The sequence below is a fragment of the Pituophis catenifer genome, unplaced genomic scaffold, assembly GCF_029215685.1.
Source record: "Pituophis catenifer annectens isolate HBS135680 unplaced genomic scaffold, rPitCat1.0.hap2 SCAF_1, whole genome shotgun sequence".
Classification (NCBI taxonomy): domain Eukaryota; kingdom Metazoa; phylum Chordata; class Lepidosauria; order Squamata; family Colubridae; genus Pituophis; species Pituophis catenifer.
The window spans coordinates 194,186,525-194,210,445 of record NW_027256881.1 but is presented as its reverse complement, the minus strand read 5'-3'; the positions used below and the strand labels follow the sequence as shown (position 1 = coordinate 194,210,445).

At 40.1% G+C, this 23,921-nt stretch overlaps 1 protein-coding gene across 5 annotated transcripts in view; it reads left to right on the top strand.

Annotated features, from left to right (window-relative positions):
- Positions 1-19,184, top strand: part of MTX2 (metaxin 2) — a 52,562-nt gene extending 33,378 nt beyond the window's left edge. For 4 of the 5 annotated variants that reach the window (XM_070932864.1, XM_070933035.1, XM_070932954.1 and 1 more), the window contains 7 exons: positions 3,064-3,136; positions 7,261-7,337; positions 15,808-15,900; positions 16,279-16,317; positions 16,697-16,822; positions 17,790-17,866; positions 18,952-19,184. In XM_070932864.1, the coding sequence (XP_070788965.1) occupies positions 3,064-3,136; positions 7,261-7,337; positions 15,808-15,900; positions 16,279-16,317; positions 16,697-16,822; positions 17,790-17,866; positions 18,952-19,111 (645 nt within the window). In that variant the 3' untranslated portion in view covers positions 19,112-19,184. Of the gene's footprint in view, positions 1-3,063; positions 3,137-7,260; positions 7,338-11,313; positions 14,589-15,077; positions 15,134-15,807; positions 15,901-16,278; positions 16,318-16,696; positions 16,823-17,789; positions 17,867-18,951 lie in introns of those variants that run through there. The other variant, XR_011599766.1, reaches the window with a different exon arrangement.
- Positions 19,185-23,921: the final 4,737 nt, after the last annotated feature.

Sequence of the window (23,921 nt, the reverse complement as noted above, 5' to 3'; positions counted from 1 at the left end):
TAGGTGTGTCTTATATACCGAATGTAGTCCCGCCCACCCACTGGCCCCCACCCTTTGGCCTCTGCCTCACAGTAGTTACCTCCTGGCAAGCAAACAGCAAGAAAAAACAGCTCCTTTCAGCTTTAGCTCAGCCTAATTAGCACAAGTTGATTGGATCGGCCTCCCCACTCTTAGCTGATTTGCTGTCAGCTGTTTTGCGCAGGGCTCTGCTGCTTGCTGCAAAGAAGTGAATTGCTGGAGCAGATTTTTTTTTCCTTGTGCTAATCAAACAATGCTGAAAACGAAAATTTATTTATTTTATTTTATTTTATTTTAATTTGATTTATATGTCGCCCTTCTCCAGAGACTCAGGGTGGCTTACAGTGCGTTAAGCAATAGCCTTCATCCTTTTGTATATTTATACAAAGTCAGCTTATTGCCCCCACAAACTGGGTCCTCAATTTACCTACCTTAGAAAGGATGGAAGGCTGAGTCAACCTTGAGCCTGGTAAGATTCGAACCTGCAGAAATTGCAGGCAGCTGTGTTAATAACAGGGTGCATTAAACCACTGTACTACCAAGGCTCCTGTAGTGAAAATGAAAGTAAAGCAGACTGTTTGCTGTTTGCTGCAACGAGGCAAAATTGCTCAGAGGCAGAGGGAGATTTCTTTTTCTTTTTTTCCTCACCAAAAAAGGTAGGTGCGTCTTATACTCCAGTGCGTCTTATACTCTGAAAAATACGGTAATGTACATAGAAAGTAACAATGTCAGTTGCTTTGTAAACTTAGTGTTTTAATGGAAGGATGCTAAACTTTTTGGGGAATTAAGGATGTAACATCCTTTGTATATGCCAGCACTAAGTCAATATATTGAAATGTATTTAATTAGCAGTAAGGGTAGTATGATATCTTACAGTCCTGGAATGTCTGAATCTGTACCCTTGTTAAAATTGAATAGGGAGCAGCACACAGTCTTCCCTCATGGTTTGGTGATGTAAATATATTAATTAAAGTAAGCGATAATATATCCCATATAGCTCTCCAAGTTGTAGTATGTATGTATATGAAGAAAGATGATGGAGTTTGGTTACCAAGCATAAGCATAACACAGAAACATAAACACAATTGGAGTAAAACCTAAAAGAAACTCTCATGATGCATTGGAAGCTCATTAGTTCTTTATAGTGAGAAGAACAATCATTTTTCTCTAAATTATTAAAAAAAAAAAGGCTGCTGATTTTCATTTTACTGATTTGTGTTTCTTTTAGTGTGAATTTATAATTTCAGTTTGTGATTTGAAACTGTAATTGTGTTGTAAACCGGAGAGAGACCGAACAGTATAATGCAAGTCTGACAATCCATTCTTTAAGTAGAATAATAGCTGAAATTCTTCATGATTAGAAATACAGTATCAACATAATCGATTTAACAACATTACACCGAAGCTGAAAATAGACTGAAATCCCAAGCCAGGCATCTACCGTGTCTGAGTGAAACATCTTTCATATGGTTCTAAGATGAAATTACTCCTGAATGAATAGCATCTTCATTTATCTTCAAAGCCTCCTCTGTGGTACCAGTGAATGTACTCTTCACACATTCTGCAGCAGGAATTACATTACAGCAGCATTCCAGGGTAGTATAAAACTGATTGTTCTGGAAAATGAACCTGGCTTTGCAATAAATTACATTTGCAGGTACAAAAGAACGTGTTACTTTGTTTAAAGTAGTCACAAATACAATTAAACTCTTAATTTATGTTAAACTACAAATGTGACTATTATCATAACTGCATTAGGCATATACTCTATCATTCCAAGAATGATATTGGACCATTTTCATTTATAATTTTAGACAGACGTTGCAATTTACAGCATCTGCCACCGCTTGATAGGAAAACTGGAATATTTTGTGCATTAGTTCATGTTGTATAATTTCCACTTTTTTCCACTTGTCATTTTTTAATGAAAGAAAATGCAGATCCCTTTCAGTGTCTGCATATTGACATTCTCTACAGCCGTATTTTAAATATTAATCATTACAATACTACTAGGACTGGCTTTGATTTATTTATAAGATTAATAATATGCAATTCCAGAAAAGCCTTGGTATTACACAAAATATCTGAGCTTGGAATCTTTCTTCATACTTTATGGAAATCTCCTTTCTTCATGTTGTTTTGTGGGAATAGGTTTATGGAAATTTTGCTTGTCTCGAATGTGTATTCTGTTGTGGTGGAAGAACCTGAATATCAAAGCAAAAGGTTTATCAGGGAGCAATGCTTTTGTCATTGCTGCCCACTTTTCCTCATTTTCAGGTATAGCCAAAAAGCCTATTTGACTGGTCTAGCTTTGATATGTTTTGAAACTCTTGTCTTTTTACAGAGCTGACCTGTTTAGGGGCTCAAACACCTTAAAACTTTTGCTTTTTTAGGAGTGAGAAATTTCTAAACAGAGATGTCTTCTAGGGGATCCTTACCCACAGTTTACGTTCCTAAGCTTCTAGTCCATTAGGAAAGCCAAGATTTATTTTTCAGTCAGCTCAGGTCTGTATAATGCAAGGTACAGATATGGCAGCTTTACGTGCTGTGGATTGGGCATTTTTAATAGTTGATTAAAGTTAACAAAAGGACAAAAGAATGGCATCTTTTTATAAATGTGAAGTGGGCTACACTTTAATTTGTGGGCTAAGATCCATGAACAATTGGAATTGTAGCAGAAAGTTTCATCAATTCATTTTAAAACTACAATAATCATTATTGCCAAAATGGAATGTAAAGGTTTTTTTGGTGCAGTTTCTTTTTTTAGAGAGAGTTTATCACAATAAAGTACAAGAAAATGGAGATGCTGTATATTTCAGATTGCTGTAATTCTCTGTTCATTTATAATTGCATCCAGAGTGGTGAATTTGTGATAAGTGCAGTGTTAGAAGCCAGTACCTAGAAATATAGTTCTCCTAGTTATCTGTTTTGGAAAATAATTATAAATAAAGGAATATTTCTTGTGGCTTAAAATTATAAATACTAAAAAAATGTTTTGCCTTTGTATAATGTGGAAATGTTTAATTTACTCTTCTTTATTTTCAGGCTTTTTTACAAATGTGCAATCTGCCAGTCCAGGTGGTTTGTAGGGCAAATGCAGAATATATGTCCCCATCTGGTAAGTGTACCAATCATTTACACTACACCTGTGCTTGGAAACTATGGCAACAGTATCTCATCTTGGAGATCAGCTGGAGTTACTGTATGCTGCACGATGCAGTAGCTTGTTTCTTGTTATGCTACAGATTTTTTTTCTTGCAAGAAACAGAAATAATACCTTTTCATCATTAAACTGTATTAAACGGCAGTGTTGTAAGGCCAAGGTAAACATACCGCTAAAAATTCTGTGTGTTTAAATGTGAACTGCCTTGGTCATGATGGAAGTAGATGGAATAGTCTGGTTTTAACATTAGATGAGAAGAGATGACCTGTCTTCTTTCTTACATTCTACCTTTGAGCAGCTTTTTCCTTTAATACCCTAACAAAGATTACTTTACAGAATTGAGCTCTCAGAATGATTGAAGAGAGAGGGCCCAGATGGAGGTAACCAATCATTGTATATGTCCTCATGTACCCCTTTCAGGTTTTACAAGCAGGTCCTCTTCAACATCCTCTTCTAATTTGGGGCAATTCTATATGCAAATATACAGGGCTGCTGCTGTGCTCTCTCATTTGGTTTCATCATGAACGAAAGTAGCACTTTTTTTTTGTTATTCATACATTTGATGCTTATTATCTATTGAAGGGGGCATGTTCAGAAAGGAGTTTCCCACACTTCATTGTACGTGAAGAGTATGACTACCGTATTTGGCACGCAAAACCCAGGCAACCATTGAATGTCAACAAAGAGATAATGAAAAATATAACTCTTTGCTTCCATCTAGAAGTCACCCAGATCTTTGCAGAGCAAATAAGGTAGCATACCTGCATATTCACATGTAGACATAACTTTCCTCATTGCAGGAAACAAGATTTGTCTGCAGTGGGCACAGCTGGACTTGTTAACAATGAAATCCATGCAGGCAAAAAGATGCTTCGATTGAGTATTGTGGGACTGAATTCACTGAGACTTATTCTCCTAAATTTCATCATCTAGGCATGTCCCCTTATGGCCTAGAGAACTATTGGGAATATGTACATTGCTTTCTATGAACATAGCCTGCTAATTAGCCAATAATGTGGTGTGTTATTCCCCATTAGCTGTGGTAAAAGGAAATAACTAAATAAAGCAAAATTCAATGTTAATGGGAATATTTTTTTCCAGTTTTTGAGTTGGCAGGTTGAAAGCATTTCCTGCTGCCTACCGCAAATACCTTTTCATCATGCATTATCATATGCATGCTTGCCTATAAATTAGAGCTTGGATAAACGGAGCTTCTGTGAACACAACAGTGTAGCAGAAATGGTGGTGCTAATTCTACAAGGTTAAAATTCAGAACCACAAACGCATTTTCCTCTTTTTATGAGATTCCACATTTGAGAACCACTTGCTTGGCTCTGCTCTCTTTCTCTCCATCTGTTAATAAGAGAGCACTTAAACTCACACCTTGTGAGAGCACTGATTATGCTGACTCTTGCTGTAGGAACACCAAAAGCTCATTCTGTATACAGTATAGTAGTTCCGTAGAAGCAAAAGCTTGATTGATAGGACCATAGAGAGGTCTAGAAGTTCAAAAGGCGCTGCATTCCTTTTGCAGTGTATGTCATTGTGCAGAGGCTGGCTTGCAGTTCTTTTTTTGAGACAGTGTAACTGTCAGTGACCAAGATCTTCCCTCCCCCCCTTTTCTAAGTAAAAGCAAAAGCAAGAATAGTCCAAATATTCATTGGACAGTATTTAACTTTCACAGTTATTTGTGTAGTCCAGAGGTCTTCAAACTTGGCAGCTTTAAGACTTGTGGACTTCAACTCCCAGAATTCTCCAGCCAGCTGGCTGGAGAATTCTGGGAGTTGAAGTCCACAAGTCTTAAAGCTGCCAAGTTTGAAGACCTCTGGTGTAGTCCTTCATTGAAGAGACTGACATTACAGGTAGTTCTTGACTTACCACAGTTCATTTAGTGAATGTTCAAAGTTACAATGGCACTGAAAAAAGTAGCTTATCTCCATGATCATGTGATAAAAATTCAGATGTTTGGCAGCTGGTTCATATTTATGACTGTTGCAGTGTCCTGGGGTCATACTTTTTGCAACTTTCTGACAAAGTCAGTGGGGAAGCCAGATTCACTTAACAACCACGTTACTAATTTATCAACTGCAGTGATTCATTTAACAACAACTGTGGTGAGAAACGTCATATAATGGGGCAAGTCACTTAACAAGTTCTCATTTAACGACATAAATTTTGAGGCAGGGGTGAAATCCAGCAAGTTCTGACAGGTTCTGGAGAACCAGTAGTGGAAATTTTGAGTAGTTCGGAGAACTGGCAAATACCACCTCTGGCTGGCTCCAGAGTGGGGTGGAAATGGAGGTTTTGCAATACCCTTCCCCCAGGAGTGGGGAGGGAATGGGGATTTTGCAATATCCTTCCCCTGGCAGGCCCACCAAGCCATACCACGTCCACCAAGCCACACCCACAGAATCAGTAGTAAAAAAAATTGGATTTCTTCACTGTTTTGAGGTCAATTGTGGTCGTACGTTGCGGACTACCTATATTTCACAGCAAGGATGTGCTGTGAAATATGGATTATAGCCTTTCAATGTCAACAAAAGGAACACCAGGCCATTTAGTTCACTGCTTGCTCAATTTCTGATGAGGTATCACTATGAGGACCCAGTTTGTGGGGGCAATAAGCTGACTTTGTATAAATATACAAAAAGGATGAAGGCTATTGCTGAGCACATTGTAAGCCGCCCTGAGTCTTCGGAGAAGGGCGGCATATAAATCAAATTAAAAAAAAAAAAAAAAAAGATATGAGCACAGAGTTATTACAGATAACTATTTTTATTAGAATTATAGTAGGGTGGCAGTTTTATTATAGGTAGGTCAAATAAAATCACTAATGGATATCAGATTATATCTAGTAGTTTTTGAATAAAAAGTAATGGACACCTGTCTCCCCCTTTTTGAAAACACAAAGACTGGCTGGATCACCAGTGCATCTCTTACCAGAAGTTACCCTGAATGCTGTTCCTGGATATTATTTTTTTAAACTCTGTATCTTGTATATTTTACATAATTTCTGTGAAACTGACACAGTACTATATATTAAAGTCCAGCAACTTTAGCATTTACTTTAGTATTTGGACAAATATTAAGTGGCGGTATTTTGTGACATTTGTTTCAACAGTCTTTGATTTGTTATTAATGTACTGCGTGGAGGCTAGTGGATTTTACAATTGCATACTTCCTGCACCTCTGGAAGAAATATGATCAATTTTTCAGTCAATTGATGGTGCAGATTCATACCAAAACAAAATACACATGCTTGTGCAGATGTATGCATGTGCAGTAGCCTTTCTGCTAATAACTGGTGCTCAGGGTAGTTATATTCTTGATTATGAATCGTCAAACAGGAGAAGATTCTTGTCATTTGGGGGCTTTGTTTTACAAGAGAATCAGAAGTAACTGTGTAGAAGCTTTTACAAAGAAATGTGGCCTGATGTAAACTGTCCGACCCCAATAACGCTTCTGTGTGAATAAGAAGCACTTGTGTGCTACCAGAATTCCCTGGATGCAGAAGGTCAGATTTTTAGGAGGAGCTGAGGTCTTCGTATCATTGAATGACAACCAAGCCACACAACTGTGTGAATTTTTTTTAAATTACACATGTTGTTTTATTGTTCCATTACTTTTTCCCCGCCCCTAACAACTAATTGTTGCATTAAACTATTCTTTTACTATAATTTTGATGATGATGATGATCATTGGTCAAAAATACTTGATTTTTTTTTATAAGGACAGTAGTATTTGGGTTTCACAGAGATTCGTATTCAGGAAAGATCAACTACTTTTGCCTAGAACAAATGCTACCATGTTTTCCTGAAAATAAGACCCTGTCTTATATCTTTTTTGAACCCTGAAATAAGTGCTTGGCCTTATTGCCATGAGCTCAAAAGCCCGATTGGGCTTATTATCAGGGGATGTCTTATTTTGGGGGAAACAGGGTATCAACCTATGTTTTCATACATCTTTCAAAACAGATACTCAAACACAAAACTGAAATCTCAGTTTCACTGGATCCCTGTTCTTATCATTCTGGTTTATTCTGAATGCTATGTTGAATATACTCTTCTTTTCACCCACAGGAAAAGTGCCCTTTATTCATGTAGGAAATCAAGTAGTTTCAGAACTTGGGCCCATTGTCCAGTTTGTAAAAGCCAAGGTAATGTGTATATATATATTTTAAAAAAAGATAAATACCTATTCAGCAGTTGTTTTAATTATTTGTTTATGAAATTATCCTGGTGATTAGATAAAATCGTAGCTTTGAAAATTAAATACTTTATTCTTTCAGAAAACCCTGCATTAATAAGCTTTTAAGATGTTATCCAGTTCAATGGGTTACTTTTCTGCTGAGTGCTTATGTGTAAAAAGACTTGTACATTTCTATCTATTATTATTGGACTCAACTCTTTTTTTTTTGTACAAACGATATTCTGTGCAATATTTATCTTTCTCTCCATATGTGTCCATACTGAAGAAACCCTGTTATTTATCCAGATAGCACACAAATCTGTATTATCCAAGAATTTCAGAAAGAGGTCCTACAGCCATCTTGCTCATCCTGATGTCTTTTAGTTGTATTTAAGTTGCAGCTCCAAGACCTCCCCAGTTAGCACATATGAGATCCTTAAACTGAAACAAGTTTAAATGATAATTATTGTAAAGTCTCTTTTGAATAGAATTCAACTGGTGAGGTAATGTGCTTGTAGTTTTCCTTGCAACAATACAGACGGAGCATGAAATTGTCTTTTGGATTTTTTTTTTTTAATACTACCCAATGCAACCTATAGAATTGGTATTTCTTGGTTATTTCTCATCAAGGACTGACCAGATCCAATCCTGATTGGATCATTTGATTCAGGATAACAAACTGGTGTTATTGGGCCATCTTCTGAAGATGAAATTTGTGTAATGTAGGTTTCTGGCTGCATTATAATTGCTGATGTTTAGGTCTTCACATTGGCGGGAGAAAGAAAGGAATTTTCTCTTTCTTTAGCTACTTGCATGCTCTGAAACTATCTTGGGAGTGTGATCAAGTTTCAAGAGAATAAGGGAGATGGCAAGATATCTGTAAGGAAGAGGGAGTGAAGATATGCTTCTTCCAGTAGGACCTTTCAGCCAAATCCATATTTGTCTTGGATACAGCGTTAATTCCATTTTGAAGCAAATGATACGAACCCAAATATTCTGGGCTTCATCTATGGTGATATGCATCATTTGGCTATCTAAGTATTTTCTCTTGCTTAAATTTCTCATACATTTAGGATGTATATGTGTACGTATAACTTTGCTTTTAGGCGAGCAACTTTTCCTTCCTTCTTTTTCCTACTCGCCGTTCAGACACTCCTCAGTCTGGTTATGATCACTCCTATTTGCACTGCTGAGTGTCAATCAAATCCCTCTGGAGCTGCATCCACCTCACTTCCTGCTTCCTCCCCAGACTTTTTCACTCAGCCATTGCAATAGCATCGAGTGTCTGTATTTCTCTTTAAATTTATTCTTAATTTTACTTTTCCATATAGTGATTTGTTTGAATATCTTACTATTATTACTTTAAAGTGCTGCGCTTCGACTGCCTTCAGTGGGTGAGGTTTAAAGCGTATTCGGCGGTCCGGGGCTCCGGCCGCCGCTAGCGGCTTGTTTTGACTGGCGGTTTGTTTCTAATCATTGTTACCGCCATTTGCCGCCATTTGCAGCCATTTTGCTGCCAGTCACTGTGCGAGGCCGTGGTTTGAGTTAGCGGCCATCGGATCTATCGGCTTGAGTCCCTGCCGGCTGGCATACTCATCAGCCGTTTTGGGAGATTGAGACTGCTTCGTTCTGCTGCAGCTTCAGTCCGGCCGTAGGCGCTGTGTTTCGCCTGGCTTAGGACTTGTGGAAATTCGCCTCGCGGGCCGCCATTTTGGGCCCTGACCATCGCCGCTGTTTTTCGCTGCTACATGGGCATAGCGACCTGGGCTTTGGTTTCCAGGGTCGCTAGATTGCCGGCAGGTGGGGACGCTGTCCTGATCGTACCTGCAATTTACAACTACCGCAGAAGGGTGCCTGAAAGTCCCAGGGAAGTACATATTGCTTAATTTCTTTCAATTTATTAATATAAATAAATTAAAAAAAAAAAAAAAAAAAAAGATAAGGCCGTTGCCTAGTTATAATTGATAGCCCTGTTTTTTCTTGTACATAGTTATTTGAACTTATTTAAAAAAAAAAAAAAAAAAAATAAATAAATATCAGATATACATATATTAAAATTCATATTACTAATATTTAATTATATATACAATTGATAAGTTTCTATTTACAATTAATCAATAAAGACTATTTCATTGGGGTGATTGGTCATGGATGACAGGGAGGAAGTTGCTCTTTCTTCTGATATGGACAGGAGTCCCTCTCCCTCCCCAGTGCCTTCCCCTAGACAACTTAGGGGAAAGAAATCTAAGGCTTCCAGACAGGTGAAGGCCTCCAAATCTGCCACAGCAGATAAAGATGCCCAAAGGAGGCATAGGGCTTTAGAAAAGCAGTTTGCTAAGGCTAGGCAACGGGCCCAGGACCCTGGTCAAGGACCAATTCCTGAAGGCTTAAGCCACGAGGTGACCTGTGAGCCCTCGGCCTCTCATGATGTAGATTTATTGGCCAGTGGTCTGAGGGAGGATGGACCATCGACCTCTCAAGGGGTTCCAATTTCTGTGCCTAATCAGTCAAGGGCTAGTGTCAGGTCCCGCTCATCCAGTTTTGCAAGCCATTTTTCTCAAGCTTCTAGGTCAGGACCTGAAGCTACCTTTACACCCACTGCAGCAGGCCTCCGTCCTGAAGCGGGTCCAGGGTTCCCTCAGCCTGTGGATTTTCAGTCCTTTTTTTCTCAGGCCATGTCCCATATGTATCAAATGGGGTTGCAACAAGCCACTGGTGCCTTCCCTGCTCCTACGTGCCCTACTACTTCTGCCTTTTCCATGCATCCCCCTGGGGCACAACATCAACAGCAATCTGTTGCCTATAGCCTTGTGCCTGAATCAGCCCGGGAGGACGATTTCCTAGATGACTTTGAGATGTCAGAGGATGAAGAAGAGATTCAGGACAAGCCGGCCTTTCCGGGTCTATTTAAGCCTTCTCTGTTTCGCTCTCTCCTACGCAAGGCAAAGGCTGCCACCAATATGGATTCCACGCCTCTTCAGGGCTCCTCTTCTTCTACTCCATCTGGCCCCAATAATAACTTGTTCAATCTACCTCAACCTGATGAGGACTTCGTTCCCTGTCCGGATCTTTTCTGCCAGGTGGTTCAAAAGCCTTGGGACCGCCCCGCTTCGTTGTCGGGTCCGAATTCATTTGATCGAAAGCTCTATGCATCGGCCCCTGCGCTGGATGCCCTCCTGCAGTTACCTACAATTGATGATCCGGTGGCGAGTCTCACATCGTCTTCCATCCTGGTAGGTGAGGCTGGGGATGGTCTCAAGTTTGAGGACAAACGAGCCGAAATGGGGTTTCGTAAAACACACCAAGCGGCGGCTTGGGCCATTCGTGCTGCAACCTCTTCATCGTTCTTTAATCGGGCATCGCTGGTGTGGTTGCGCCAATTGAAGGACAGGCTTCCCCCGGAGGACGCACGATTACAGCAGGACCTGGCCAAACTGGTCGCAGCTGCCGAATATTCGGCTGACGCGTCTTTGGACGCAGTTAAGTTCGCTTCCCGGGCCTTAGCTTCGACTGTATCTTCAAGACGTCTCTTGTGGCTCCGTAACTGGAGAGCGGACGCCAAGTCCAAATGGCGCTTGACTGCTGCCCCTTACAAGGGCCCTGCCTTATTTGGTTCATCCCTGGACTCTGTGTTGGTCGAGAACAGGGATAAGAAGAAGGTGTTACCCACGTCTTTCCGACGCCAGGAGAGGCGCTATGTACCTTATAATCGACTGCCCTTTCGACAGGAGCAAGGCGCCGGGGGCACCTCTTACTACAGATCTTCGCAGTCTCAGTACCAGTCAACTTCGGACAGGGCGCCTTTTCGTGACCGCGGTCGCCGACAATCCAACTTCAGGCGACCTTTCAGACAGTCGGCGGGCCGTTTTTCCAGGCGCGGTAAGTGACTCACCGCCTCCGGTCCCAATCGGGGGCAGGCTCCAGGCATTCTCTCACCTGTGGCCAACTACCACCTCGGATGCCTGGATTGTCCAAACTGTCACCGACGGGTTACGTTTGGAATTCACCACCATGCCACAGGACTTTTACTTTCAATGCCCTTGGCCTCTTCAGCCGGAGAAGCGATCTCTACTGTTACTCGAAATTCACCATCTGTTGCAAATCCAGGCCATAGAACAGGTTCCGTTGGGTCAACTCAAAACCGGCTTTTACTCAACACTATTCCTGGTACCGAAATCCTCGGGCGATTGGAGAGGCATTTTGAACCTTCGACGTCTCAATCAACACATCTTGTACCGTCGGTTCAAAATGCATTCCCTCAAGTCTCTGCTGGGTTGCATTCGTCGGGGAGATCTGATGCAATCTGTAGATCTAAAGGAAGCGTACTTGCACGTCCCCATTCATCAGTCGCACAGGAAGTTCCTCCGGTTTGCGTTTGGAGACCACCATTTTCAATATCGGGCTATGCCATTCGGCCTTTCGTCCGCTCCGAGGACGTTTACAAAGTTGCTAGCAGCAGTAGCGGCGTCGCTCAGAGAGGTTCCGGTTCGTCTGGCATGTTACCTCGACGACATTTTGATCCTGTCGTCTTCTCCCGACCAGGCGACCCAGGACCGGGAGCTAGTACTTCAGTCCCTTCAAGACCACGGGTTCACTTTGAATCTTGCCAAAAGCCATCTCGTTCCCACATCGAGTATCCTACATCTCGGAGCAACGATAGATTCGACGCTGTGTGTGGTCTCCCTATCTCCCGACAGACAAGCCAGCATTCGGGAACTGACATCTCAAGTCTTACTACGCCGAACTGTGACCTTACTGTCTCTCTCCCAGCTTCTGGGAAAGTTGATATCTTGCATAGACATTGTTCCGTGGGCGCGTTTCCATCTTCGTCGCCTACAATGGTTCCTGCTCCCTTACCAGAGACAAGGTCGAGCGGAGTCTCTTCTCAAGGTAAAGGTTCCAGCTCCCGTTCGCCTTTCCCTGAGGTGGTGGCTGTCTCCGGCCCTCAACAAGGGTTCCCCCTTTCTGGAACCAGCTCGGATGGTGTTGACCACGGACGCAAGTCTGCGAGGCTGGGGGGCTCACCTCGACCGTCAGCTAGCCCAAGGTGCCTGGTCGTCGGCGGAAAAGCTGCACAATATAAATTGGCTAGAGCTCAGAGCGGTCCGACTCGCCCTGATTCACTTCAAACGCCTTGTATATCGCCAGGACCTTCTGATTCTAACGGACAATGTGGCCACCAAGGCCCATATCAACAAACAAGGGGGGACCCGCTCCTGGACACTAATGCAGGAGGCGGAGCGTCTTCTGTCATGGGCGGAGCTCCACCTCTCGTCGATAAAAGCCGAACACATCTCGGGGACTCTCAATCGAGAGGCAGATTGGCTCAGCAGAGACCAAATAGATCACGCCGAGTGGAAGTTGGACCCCGGCTTGTTCCAGGACCTGTCCAGGAGGTTTGGCCTTCCCCTAGTGGACCTGTTTGCGACGGCTCAGAACACGCAATTGCCAAGATTCTTCTCCCGCTATCCATGTCCAGCAGCGGAGGGGCTGGATGCTCTTCGGAGTCAGTGGCCCCGGGGCCTTCTTTATGCCTTCCCTCCCCTTCCTGTCATCTCCAAGGTCGTGCGGAAGGTCATTCACGAACGGGCGAACATTCTACTGGTAGCACCGTATTGGCCCCGTCGAGAGTGGTTCGCCGACCTCAAGAACTTATCGGTCGAGCCACCATGGAGGATTCCACCCGACAAAATAGTACTAACTCAAGGAGCCATCCGTCATCCGGAACCAGAATGGCTTCGATTAGCCGTGTGGCATTTGAGCGCATAAAGCTCATCAAGGACAATCTGTCTGACGACGTTATCTCCATTATTCAGGCAGCTCGAAGGCCATCAACAATTCGTATTTATAACGCCTCATGGACTGCCTTCACGAGATGGTGTGGGGATCATCACGTAGATCCCACGACGGCTTCTGTTCCGGACATTCTGTGTTTTCTGCATGCGGGATTCTCCAAGGGCTTGGCTCCCGCGACTCTACGCCGACAGGTGGCGGCTCTGGCGACTGTCCTGTCAGGAGACTCTCGTGTTCCTTTGTCTCAGGACCCCAGGATCCGTTCCTTCCTCCAAGGGGTCTCAAATTTGCGGCCTCCGCCGATTCACCGCTACCCCACTTGGGACCTTACCTTGGTGTTGCAGGCCCTGACGGGTCCACCGTTCGAACCCATCGCTTCGTCCAGTCTACGCTACTTGTCCTTAAAGATGGCCTTTTTGTTGGCAATAACTTCGGCGCGCAGAGTATCCGAAATTGCTGCCTTGTCCATGAGAAGTGATCTCTGCATTTTCTATCCTGACCGGGTTGTTCTACGCCTCGACCCGGCTTTTGTTCCCAAAGTGAATACTCGTTTTCATCGAGCCCAAGAACTCGTCTTGCCTAACTTTTGCCCGAACCCGCGTCATCCTGCTGAGAAGCGGTGGCATACTCTAGATGTGAGACGGGCATTGAGAAGATATCTTAAAAGGACTGCTCCTTTTCGAAAGACTGAGGCTCTGTTGGTGTCCTTCCTTCCCTCTTCCCTGGGTCAGAAGGTTTCTTCAATTACAGTAGGAAGGTGGCTCAAAGCCTGTATTTCTAAGGCTTATGACTTAAGAGAGGCCCCTGTCCCGGGTGGTATATTGCCCCATTCTACTCGTAGCGCCGCAACCTCTGCGGCTTGGGCTACCCAGGCTTCGGTAGATGATATTTGCCGGGCGGCCACATGGTCTTCCCTTTCATCCTTTGTAAGTCACTATAGGCTGGATAAGTTTGCTTCGGCAGATGCTGCCTTTGGCAGAAGGGTGTTACAGGCTGTAATCTCTCCACAAGGCCAGTCTACGGCTTAATTCCCTCCCCTTTCTTTTCTAACTTGGGTATGTCCCAGACTGAGGAGTGTCTGAACGGCGAGTAGGAAAATGGTCGTTGCTTACCTGAACGACCCTTTTATACTCGACGTTCAGACACTCCGTCCCTCCCTTTTTCTTGGCCGTGCCTGGCTTTGGTGGAGGTCTGCTTTTTCTCCCTCTGTAGCTGTCTGCTTCCTGTGTGTCTACCTGATGGAGTTTCTAATGGTCGATCCTGCTGCTATTGAGCCAAGTTGTCTTCGTGAAAAGTCTGAGGAGGAAGCAGGAAGTGAGGTGGATGCAGCTCCAGAGGGATTTGATTGACACTCAGCAGTGCAAATAGGAGTGATCATAACCAGACTGAGGAGTGTCTGAACGTCGAGTATAAAAGGGTCGTTCAGGTAAGCAACGACCATTCCATCCTCCAAATTTACTAATTCATGTGGCCTTAAAAGCCAATTCCATAACTGAACTGATTAATAAATAGACTTTTATTTTTACCTTTTTCTCCAATATTTTTCTCAAGAGTTTTTAGTTTATTCTGTAATACGGTACCTTGGTGCAATGTTGTAATATCAATTTGTTTGTTGATTGTTTTCAGATGATATACAGTAGATAGAAATTTATAAAATAATTACATGGTAATTAAATGGGAGAAAGCTAAATTATAGGTTGAATCCTAGCATTTGTCTAGTGTAAACAAATTTCTGATTATATATTCAAATACAACAAAGCTTCAACAATAAATACCTAAAGAATTCTCAGTTGATTCAGCTGAGGCAAATCCTTTTTAGATGAACTTTTTTTTTCACCAATTATAGTGGTTTAGATGTCTCTTTGAAAGGGCTTCCATTTTTCAAATTGTTTCTCTGTATGTCTTGGCTCTATAGGAAGAGGCCTGAGCTGTCCAAAAGCCCTTTGGATCCTGTCCTACATCTAAGATAGGGTAGGCATCACCCCAGTGCACTCCAGAGGGTTTGGATTGTAATTTTGATCGTTTCAGAACCTTGGCCATGCTTGCTGTGGCTTTTGAAATTAAGATATTTTTTTTTAAAAAAAAGAAATGCACAACCGAGTTGGCTATTCCCGATTGCTGCATGGTCTGTTTGCTATCTTGGCTGTTGCCAAGAAATAATGTTGCACTTAGTTCTTGGCTTCTGCAATCTACTGCATAGAGAACACTTTGTTTAAATCTTAAAAAATTCCAAATAATCAATATTTATGCTTACTCTTGCTTCTTTCTTTAGTCTTGTAAATCAATACCAATGCATCGTATTTTAATAAGGTATTTACATCACCATAACTCACTTCAGTTTATTTACAAAGATGTTGTATTTATAAAAACCACTCAGCAGAAAAGCAAAAGAAAGGTCTGTAGCTGGAAAGTTCTGTTTACTGATCACTCTGTACTTTTCTATTTAAAAGATTTCACTTCAATATCCCCCACTCACCTCTGAGCCTTTAATAGTCTTTGAGGTCTACAAAGCTGCCTCTTATGTGTAATGTTGCAAGGGATTGTTTTGAATGAGAGAAAGGCCTGGACTTCAATAAAGTTTGGAAAGGACCCAAACGGATAATTTTTGCTCTCCTTTCTCTTTCCTTCCTTCTCTCCTGCCTTAGGGCCATTCACTTAGTGATGGGTTGGATGAAGTCCAAAAAGCTGAGATGAAAGCCTACATGGAATTAGTCAATAATATGCTTTTGACAGCGGAGGTATGGCAAAACACTAATAATTTGTCAGTCTTGGGAAATGAATTATATCGAAGAGGGGGAGTAAAATGCTATTTTCTTTGTAACATTGCAAGCCACAGCTACCATTCGTGTATAAAACAAAAAAGGTGGATTTATGATTAACAGTGCTTCTCAAAAAGCAGCTTTTATGTACACTTTTATGTACACTTCGCAATCCTTTTCAGATTATTTTTGGTGCACTGAAATATTGTATTTGCTTCATGATAGATCTAGTAGCTGTATTTATGTGTTTTAAATGTTATTAATGGCTTGTTTGGTAGAGCTAGGAGAGAAAGCTGCAAGGAATAAATGACTGTGTAACCTTCTCCGTTATGAAGTTTAGTATTCTTTGGTTTCTAGCTGTATCTTCAGTGGTGTGATGATGCTACAGTCCAGGAGGTGAGTGATTCTGCAGCATACATCTTAATTAAATTTTAATGAGAAAACACTTTTGCTCACAATTGCAAGTCCCTACTCATAAATGAAACATAGAGGTTTATACCACTAATGATACCATTTTTTTTTTTGCTTTAATTTTGCTTGCATATACATTTCGGATTACTCTATGTCATTATTGGATGTGCTGGTTTTAAAGTGAAAATTTTTTTAATATAATTTTAAAGGCTTGCTTTTTTAGCTGCAAGTTAAATAAATAATTGCACAGAATCAGGTTCTGAGGCAGAGCCACGCAATAAAATCATAGTTAGAGTAGTCTTTTCTAAAACACAGCTTTCTTATTTATATAAGAACACAAAAATCTTTTTTCCCTCCTTTAAAGATCACTCATCCAAGATATGGTTCTCCTTATCCTTGGCCTCTGAATCGTGTTTTGGCCTATCAGAAGCAATGGGAGATCCAGCGTAAAATGAAGGCTATTGGCTGGGGCAATAAGTCACTTGATCAGGTCAGTCATTAGTTTCCTAGTCTGATTTTTCCCCCTACAAAATGTAAAATGTAAAGTTTCAGGGAGGCACTGATTTCTTTGTATCTTCTTAGTAAATTAAATAAAAATTAGCCTCTGCTGTCTATGATCTGAGATATTGGTTTTACTGCGTGATATATTTTGATTTGCTAGATACATTTTTAATTTCTGTTTTTATAATACAGTATGTTTATAATAAAACAGGACATTTAAATGTCCAGAATATAAGCTGTTTAGAGCTTTAAAATTTAAGATCAATGTGTTGAAAAAAATGGCATCCAGTGTAAACCTTTCAATATTTGAGTAATAGGATCATAGTACTGGGCATTAGATGGTTAGCTATCAGTAGAAGTTAGTATTAGGTGAAGTTCCCAAATGCTCTCAGGTATGTACATCAGGGTTATTTTTTTAACAGCAACTGCTATCAGATGTTATTCTAGAGGTCCTTTTAATCTTTGGATGAAGGCTTCTTGAAGGAAGTGGGGGGGGGGGGAGGAATGCCCAAGTGTTCACAGAAATTATATATGAGGTTATTTGTATAGGTTTGTCTCTGGGCTGAATCTAAATACTTGGTCTGGAAACATGTTAAGGACTAATCCTGTTTGATTTTTAACAGGTGCAAATACATCACTGTTGCATTTAAAGCAGGGGTGTCAAACTCGCGGGCCATGGGCTGGATGGGTCATGCGCTGGCCATGCCCATTCCTGTTTTAGTGAAGGGGGGAAAAGTTGTGATACGTCACGTGATGACAATGTGACACCGCGAGTTTGACACCCCTGATTTAAAGGATAAAGAATAAAAGATCATATGGGAAGGACAAGAACTTTGTAGGACAAATATTGTTAAAAAATTTATGTATGCAATGTATTTTTAATTAAAGATTTTGTTTCTCTAGCACTTCATTAAAAAAAAAATTCTGCTCTTCTGTGATATCTGTATTCTTTTTAGGTACTTGAAGATGTAGATCAGTGTTGTCAAGCACTTTCTCAAAGGCTTGGAACACAACTGTATTTCTTCAATAAGAAGTAAGTTATTTAATTTAAGAGTTCTGCCAAGAAGACATTCTTCAAATGATGGGGAAATGTTTCTCCTGCTGTATTTCTTTTTTTTAATAGATGAAATAAAAATCTCTTCTATTTTCTAACTTTTGGTAAAAAGGGCATCACAGTAGCTGCCTATTGGTCCAGGAGCTAAGAAGCAGGAAATAACTTCTTTCTATATTTCTTAATTTATGAGTGAAGAAATGGCTAGATTACCTCTGGGCAACTTGAGAGAGCTACGGAAGGAGGCAAGGAGGAGCATCTAGGAAGGTTAATGGGATCAAGTTACAAAGCACTGTGTGAAGAATTTCAGTGAAAAGAGTTTCTAAAAAAGTTTTTAAAAATTTGATTTTTGTCTAAATCTGTAACACACTCTAAAATCTAGGTTAGATTAAAGAAACACTACCACCACAAGTTTATTTCCATTCCAAATTATTCTTTGTTTATATCCCTAAATAATATGTTTTAAAAACAGTATTTATTTCATATTTTCAATGCTTTGATCGTTTGAATTGATACCAATTCCATTCTTTCAGAATATCTCGTTTGATGGTGTGTGTGTGTGTGTGTGTGTGTGTGTGTGTGTGTGTGTGAGAGAGAGAGAGAGAGAGAGAGAGACTTTTTACATTCACTTATATTAACATTAAACTTGAATGCAGTCTAACTCTTGATCCTCAGATTAAAAGGACAGAACTCAGAAAACAAAAACTCAAGATCATTGATGCTTTGCAGTGACAGGGAGTTAAGTGCCAAATCCAGTCTCCCCCCTCCTTTATTAACGTCCCTGCGGCCCACCAATTTCTTCATCATTAAGGCAGGCATGGCTGTAACTCGGTGAAGCATTTGCATGCTTCTTCATCATTGTTGTAGTTTTCAAGCCTTAAACTGGCAACCTTCTGTCACCACCTTAAGGAGAAGAGGTGGAATAAAGGCAGTTGATAGCATTTTCTCCTCAAAATGGAAGGATCAAGATAGTATGTCCTGGTCTGGATATACAACTGGTACTAATGCCTAATGTGACTTGCAATGGTTGTGTTCTCTCATCCAACATACTAATTTTATTTTGTTAGGCCAACTGAATTAGATGCTTTGGTATTTGGACATCTGTTCACAATCCTTACTACCCAGTTGATCAGCGATGAACTGTCAGAAAAAGTAAAAGGCTACAGTAACCTCACTGCATTTTGCAGAAGAATAGAACAACACTACTTTGAAGTTAAGACGGCCTAGTCCTTCTTTCTCCAAACTGTCTTTGATAAACAGAATGCTTATGATGATAGTAATAATAAAAATAATATTTTGACTATGCTTGTTTTATTTTAAAAAGATAGTAGCACAGATTTGAAAATTGGGCTTAGCTCACAATTTGAGTCAGCTGCGCCAAAACTGTTGTAGCCCAAGAGAATCTATCTGTGGTGAGTTCAAGAAACCCAATGCATTTAAAGCAAAATTGAGTTTTGCATTATACGTGTCTGTGTGCCATTTTAATATTCTTTTGAAGTGACCTTGAAACAATATTGTGACAAGATGTAAAACAATAAAGTTTAGACAATTCTATAAGTATTTTTCTTAATTTTTTTTAAACTGCCTATACATGCTACATTTTTACAATTATTTGCATTACATCTATTAAACTACTAAATTGGGATTGGTTAAAGGTATCCATGTAAAATGTTTACATAAATAAAAATTACATTTTTATCTTGCTATTAAGCAGAATTCTCTTATCTGGTAATTTAAAATATTAACAGTAAATACCAAGAAAAATTATACATAATGCAGAACCTCTAAAATGCATTAATGTATAATAAAATGTAAAAATAATATATAAAAGATGAAATTATTCAGTTTTTTAATCATTCATAATTCTGGAGATCAAGAAAGGCAGTCTGAATAAATCCCCTGTTTTTGAGTTGGTTATTTTTTTTTTTAAAATTACATTTCTTTGAGTGTTTGCTAGGTCATCCGAAGGTATTTGTCCCACCTTATCTTTTTATATCCTGTGAAGACAGAAATTTGGTAATTTATTTTAAAAGTTATTAATTAGAAACTGTATTTAAATTATTTTTCACTAAACAGCAAAGATGGAACCATCATATTGAATTCAAAATTGACTATTCTCTGGCTTTTTAATCAGTTTTTTCAGTTGAAAACAAAGGCTATGAAAAAGGAATATTCTTGCTCTTTAAAATGCTTCTGTTCAGGGAATAAATGGAAAACCAGTTCTTTGAAGATGGCTTGGCTGCTGCACATGTTTATCTAGGTTCCCATTTACAAAAATATTTTATTCTGAATTATGGAATAAAGGATTATTGTTCTTTGTGATGTCAGTAGTCAAATTCGTTTCCTGCTTGAATCATCAGTAATCTAAATACCAATTTACAAGACAAAATGACTGCAAGTCTTGTTCAGCAGCATCCAGTCAACCTTTTAACTTCTTAAAGCCTGACACCATGCATTAACTCAGTTTGAAAGTGTCTCTTGGACTATAAATCCCCACTATCTTGAAATGACGTCGCAAGAGATATGATCTATTATAAGCAAATAAAGTGTGCATAAATCTATTTGAGCCACTTAGACTGCACTTAAGGATATGGAGATGAGTGAATTACATTGCAAACTCAATAAGTAAAGTAAGATGAGCTGCAAAGCTATTTCATATAAATATTTTTTGTAAACGTAGGTATATTCTTTGTCAGTCTCCCAATCAACATCACTCCCTTCTAATCATTTGAGTTATCAGAATTCTCTATTTAAATTAGGTTAAGCACAAGAAATATTTGTTTGACTGACAAAGCTAAGAGGCTACTGCACTCTTTCAAAGTATTCATTTGGATAAAGTGCCTTTTTAAGAACTAAATGGTGGCTTAAGTGTGGGATGAAAAAGGCTAGGTTTCTAAGATTGGAAAATTTTTTAAAACAGTCTAGTAGCTAACATCAAGAGAAACTCAACTCATACTTACTGTCCATAATACAAATTGTAATTGTGAATCATTGTAATTAATAATAGATGGAAGTTACTCTGGCAGTACACGGTTAGAATACATGTTACCCGTGTTTCCGTGTACATCATCTAATTTTAAAACAGTAGCACATTTAATAATACCGATGAGTGTCACGTAAGAAATATTGCCCTTAAAATTGCCAAGAGGTTTTTGTTGAAAATGAGAAGTTCAAGTTTCTTTCCTTATGAAGGGAGAATCAGTTTGTATTGCAGCAATCGTGCATTGCTGGTATTTGTATTGAGTAACTTCAGAAACACACTTGGATGTATTTCTCCGAGAGTATGTAGCTGACCACATTCTTCTTCCAACAGGGCCAATCTAACAGAAAAGCTGCTAGACCTGAAAAGATATATATAATCCTCATGCAACTGGATATAACAAGAATGGGTCTTATTTATTTTATTACATGTCACAACTATCCTTTGTGAAGTAGGATCATTTGGTTATTTATATTCTGCCTTTATTATTTTTATGAATAATTCAAGGTGGGGAACACGCACAATATTACTTCCTCCTATTTTCCCCACAACTCTGAGGTAAGTTAGGCTGAGAAGAGAGAATGACTGGCCCACAATCACCCAGTTGGTTTTTATGTCTAAGGCAGGACTAGAACCCAGTCTCCTGGCTTCTAACTTGGTGCCTTAACCACTAGACCAAACTGGCATCATGTATTTTCTAAAATAGCACTAATTGTAAACAAATAATGGCAGTGTGAATATAAACATAACTGGGTCCACAGTGAATATACTGAGAGAGACTTAAATTTTCTGCTAAAATTTCAAAGCACTAGTTCTGGCCATCTGAGGAGGCAGCGGAGGAAGATTTTGCATATTATGACCCTATTTGGACAATTGTTAGCCACTGAGCTAAAGCTTGAATTGCTTTGAAATTACCAGCATTTGGTGAGCATTCATCAGAATGTGTGTGTGTGTATTATGCTTTGCATAACACCTATGGCAGCTCGCTCTCAGTTTGCTAAAATAACTCCATATAAAACAAGTCAAGAGATCTTGTTTTATGAATCTGTAACTATATGGCATCCACACCTTTTCCATCCACCACTTCCATTTTGCTACTGATTGTAATTCACAGATGTAATTAGGCTGAATGATTTGTACTGAAAAAATTTCACTGCAGACTGTTTTCATAAAAGAGAATTTAAACTAAGTAGGAATGCTGATTGTACTAAGCGTTTTCACAAAAGACAGTGTGACACTGTGTTTTGTATTTGTCTGACAAAATTTTATTTTAGTGTTTCCTTAAAGAACAATCCTACACATCTCTTAAAAAGTTTCAACAGTTACCCCCCCTTCCCCTCCACAATGAAGACCAAGGAACTCTTGATTGGAGAGAAACAGCTGAAGAAAAGCACAGAAGATAGGGATAAGAGTACGAAATGTTCCCTCTCTTACCTATCTCCTGTACTTTACAGGGTTTTGGCCTGAGATATGGCTCCATCTTGTCTACTTTGCCCTGTAAACATCACCAGAAGGAAACACTTGTGTGGGTAGAAATTCCCTTGGTAGCAAACCACATAATGATTAATAGTTAATTAAGGGGCATCTGAGCAACTGTCTTGAATAAATGGATGGTGTCTAAAAGCAATGAATGGGCCTCTAAGTATGTAATTAAATATTTGCATATTATTCCAAAGGACTTCATAAAGCTTTGTACCTGTTTGGGAGCCTAAATCTGAGGCTACGTTTGCCCCTAAGTCATCTTCTGTTATGGTTTTTCATTCCTCTTTTATTATCCAGGCACCAGTTCCCACATTTTTATAGTTAGGTACAGACAAAGGGAGGTAACAGGCATTGTTACGCTTGCTCAAGTGAATACACTTATATGGCAGCAAGGAATTTCTTGAAAAATGCTCACACTTGGCAGAGTAGCAATAGCGATGTTTTAATATGTGTACTTATGAGAAACCAGTTGACAGGAAGAAGAGTGCTTTGAATGTAAAGACATGGTAATGCTTTGGATGTAGGTTTCTAATCAGGTTTGGAAAGATATGTGGGTGGGTGTACCTCTTCACCTCATGGTCCAACGAGTTGCATTCAATACTTACTGTCAATACAACAGAACTTGCTGGAACAACAGATTTTCTTTTCTTTCTTTCCCTCCATAGCAGAGGTGGTATTCAGCAGGTTCTGACCAGTTCTGGAGAACCGGTAGTGGAAATTTTGAGTAGTTCAGAGAACTGGTAAATACCACCTCTGACTGGCCCTGCCCCCATCTATTCTCTGCCTCTTCAGTCCCAGCTAATCAGGAGGAAATGGGGATTTTGCAGTATCCTTCCCTTGGAGTGGGAAGGGAATGGTGATTTTACAGTATCCTTCCCCTGGAGTGGGGTGGAAATGGAGATTTTACAGTATTCTTCCCGTGCCATGCCCACCAAGCCACGCCAAACCAAGCCATGCCACGCCCACCAAGCCACGCCCACAGAATTGATAGTAAAAAAAAATTAATCCCACCACTGCTCCATAGGGTACATTTTCCAGAGCAAAGAGTATAAGACTGGGCATACAAATTCACAGCAGCCCCCAGATTTTAGACTCCTGGGCTGGATTTTCAGTTTAATCTACAGTATGGAATTCTTCCTATGCAACCCCAAAGCAATTTTGCTACAGTTAGAATGATTGCTTTTGCCGGCATTTGCATCACCATACTAATGGGGGTCTTGATTGTGGTGGCTAGGCTGCTGAAAATGTCTTATTTTGGAAGTATGCTGGACATTTCATTTAATTACTTATTAAACTGATATTCTTTGAGGCAACTCTAGGTGGCTTATGATCAATTAAAGACAACAGGATAAAACATTTAAAATATTTTAAAAAACAAACATTAACACTAAAATTGAGTTGCAATTGACAAAGATGGGAAGAATAGGAGCAAGATGCATAAGGGGAGGAGGTGGGGTTTTATCTTAGTCCATTAGCTACTTCCAGAACAAAACACCCCATTGAGGCCCCAGACCAGCTGGCAGAGCCTGGTATTCAGGTTCTTTCTGTAGGCCAGAATTCAATAATCATCTTCCA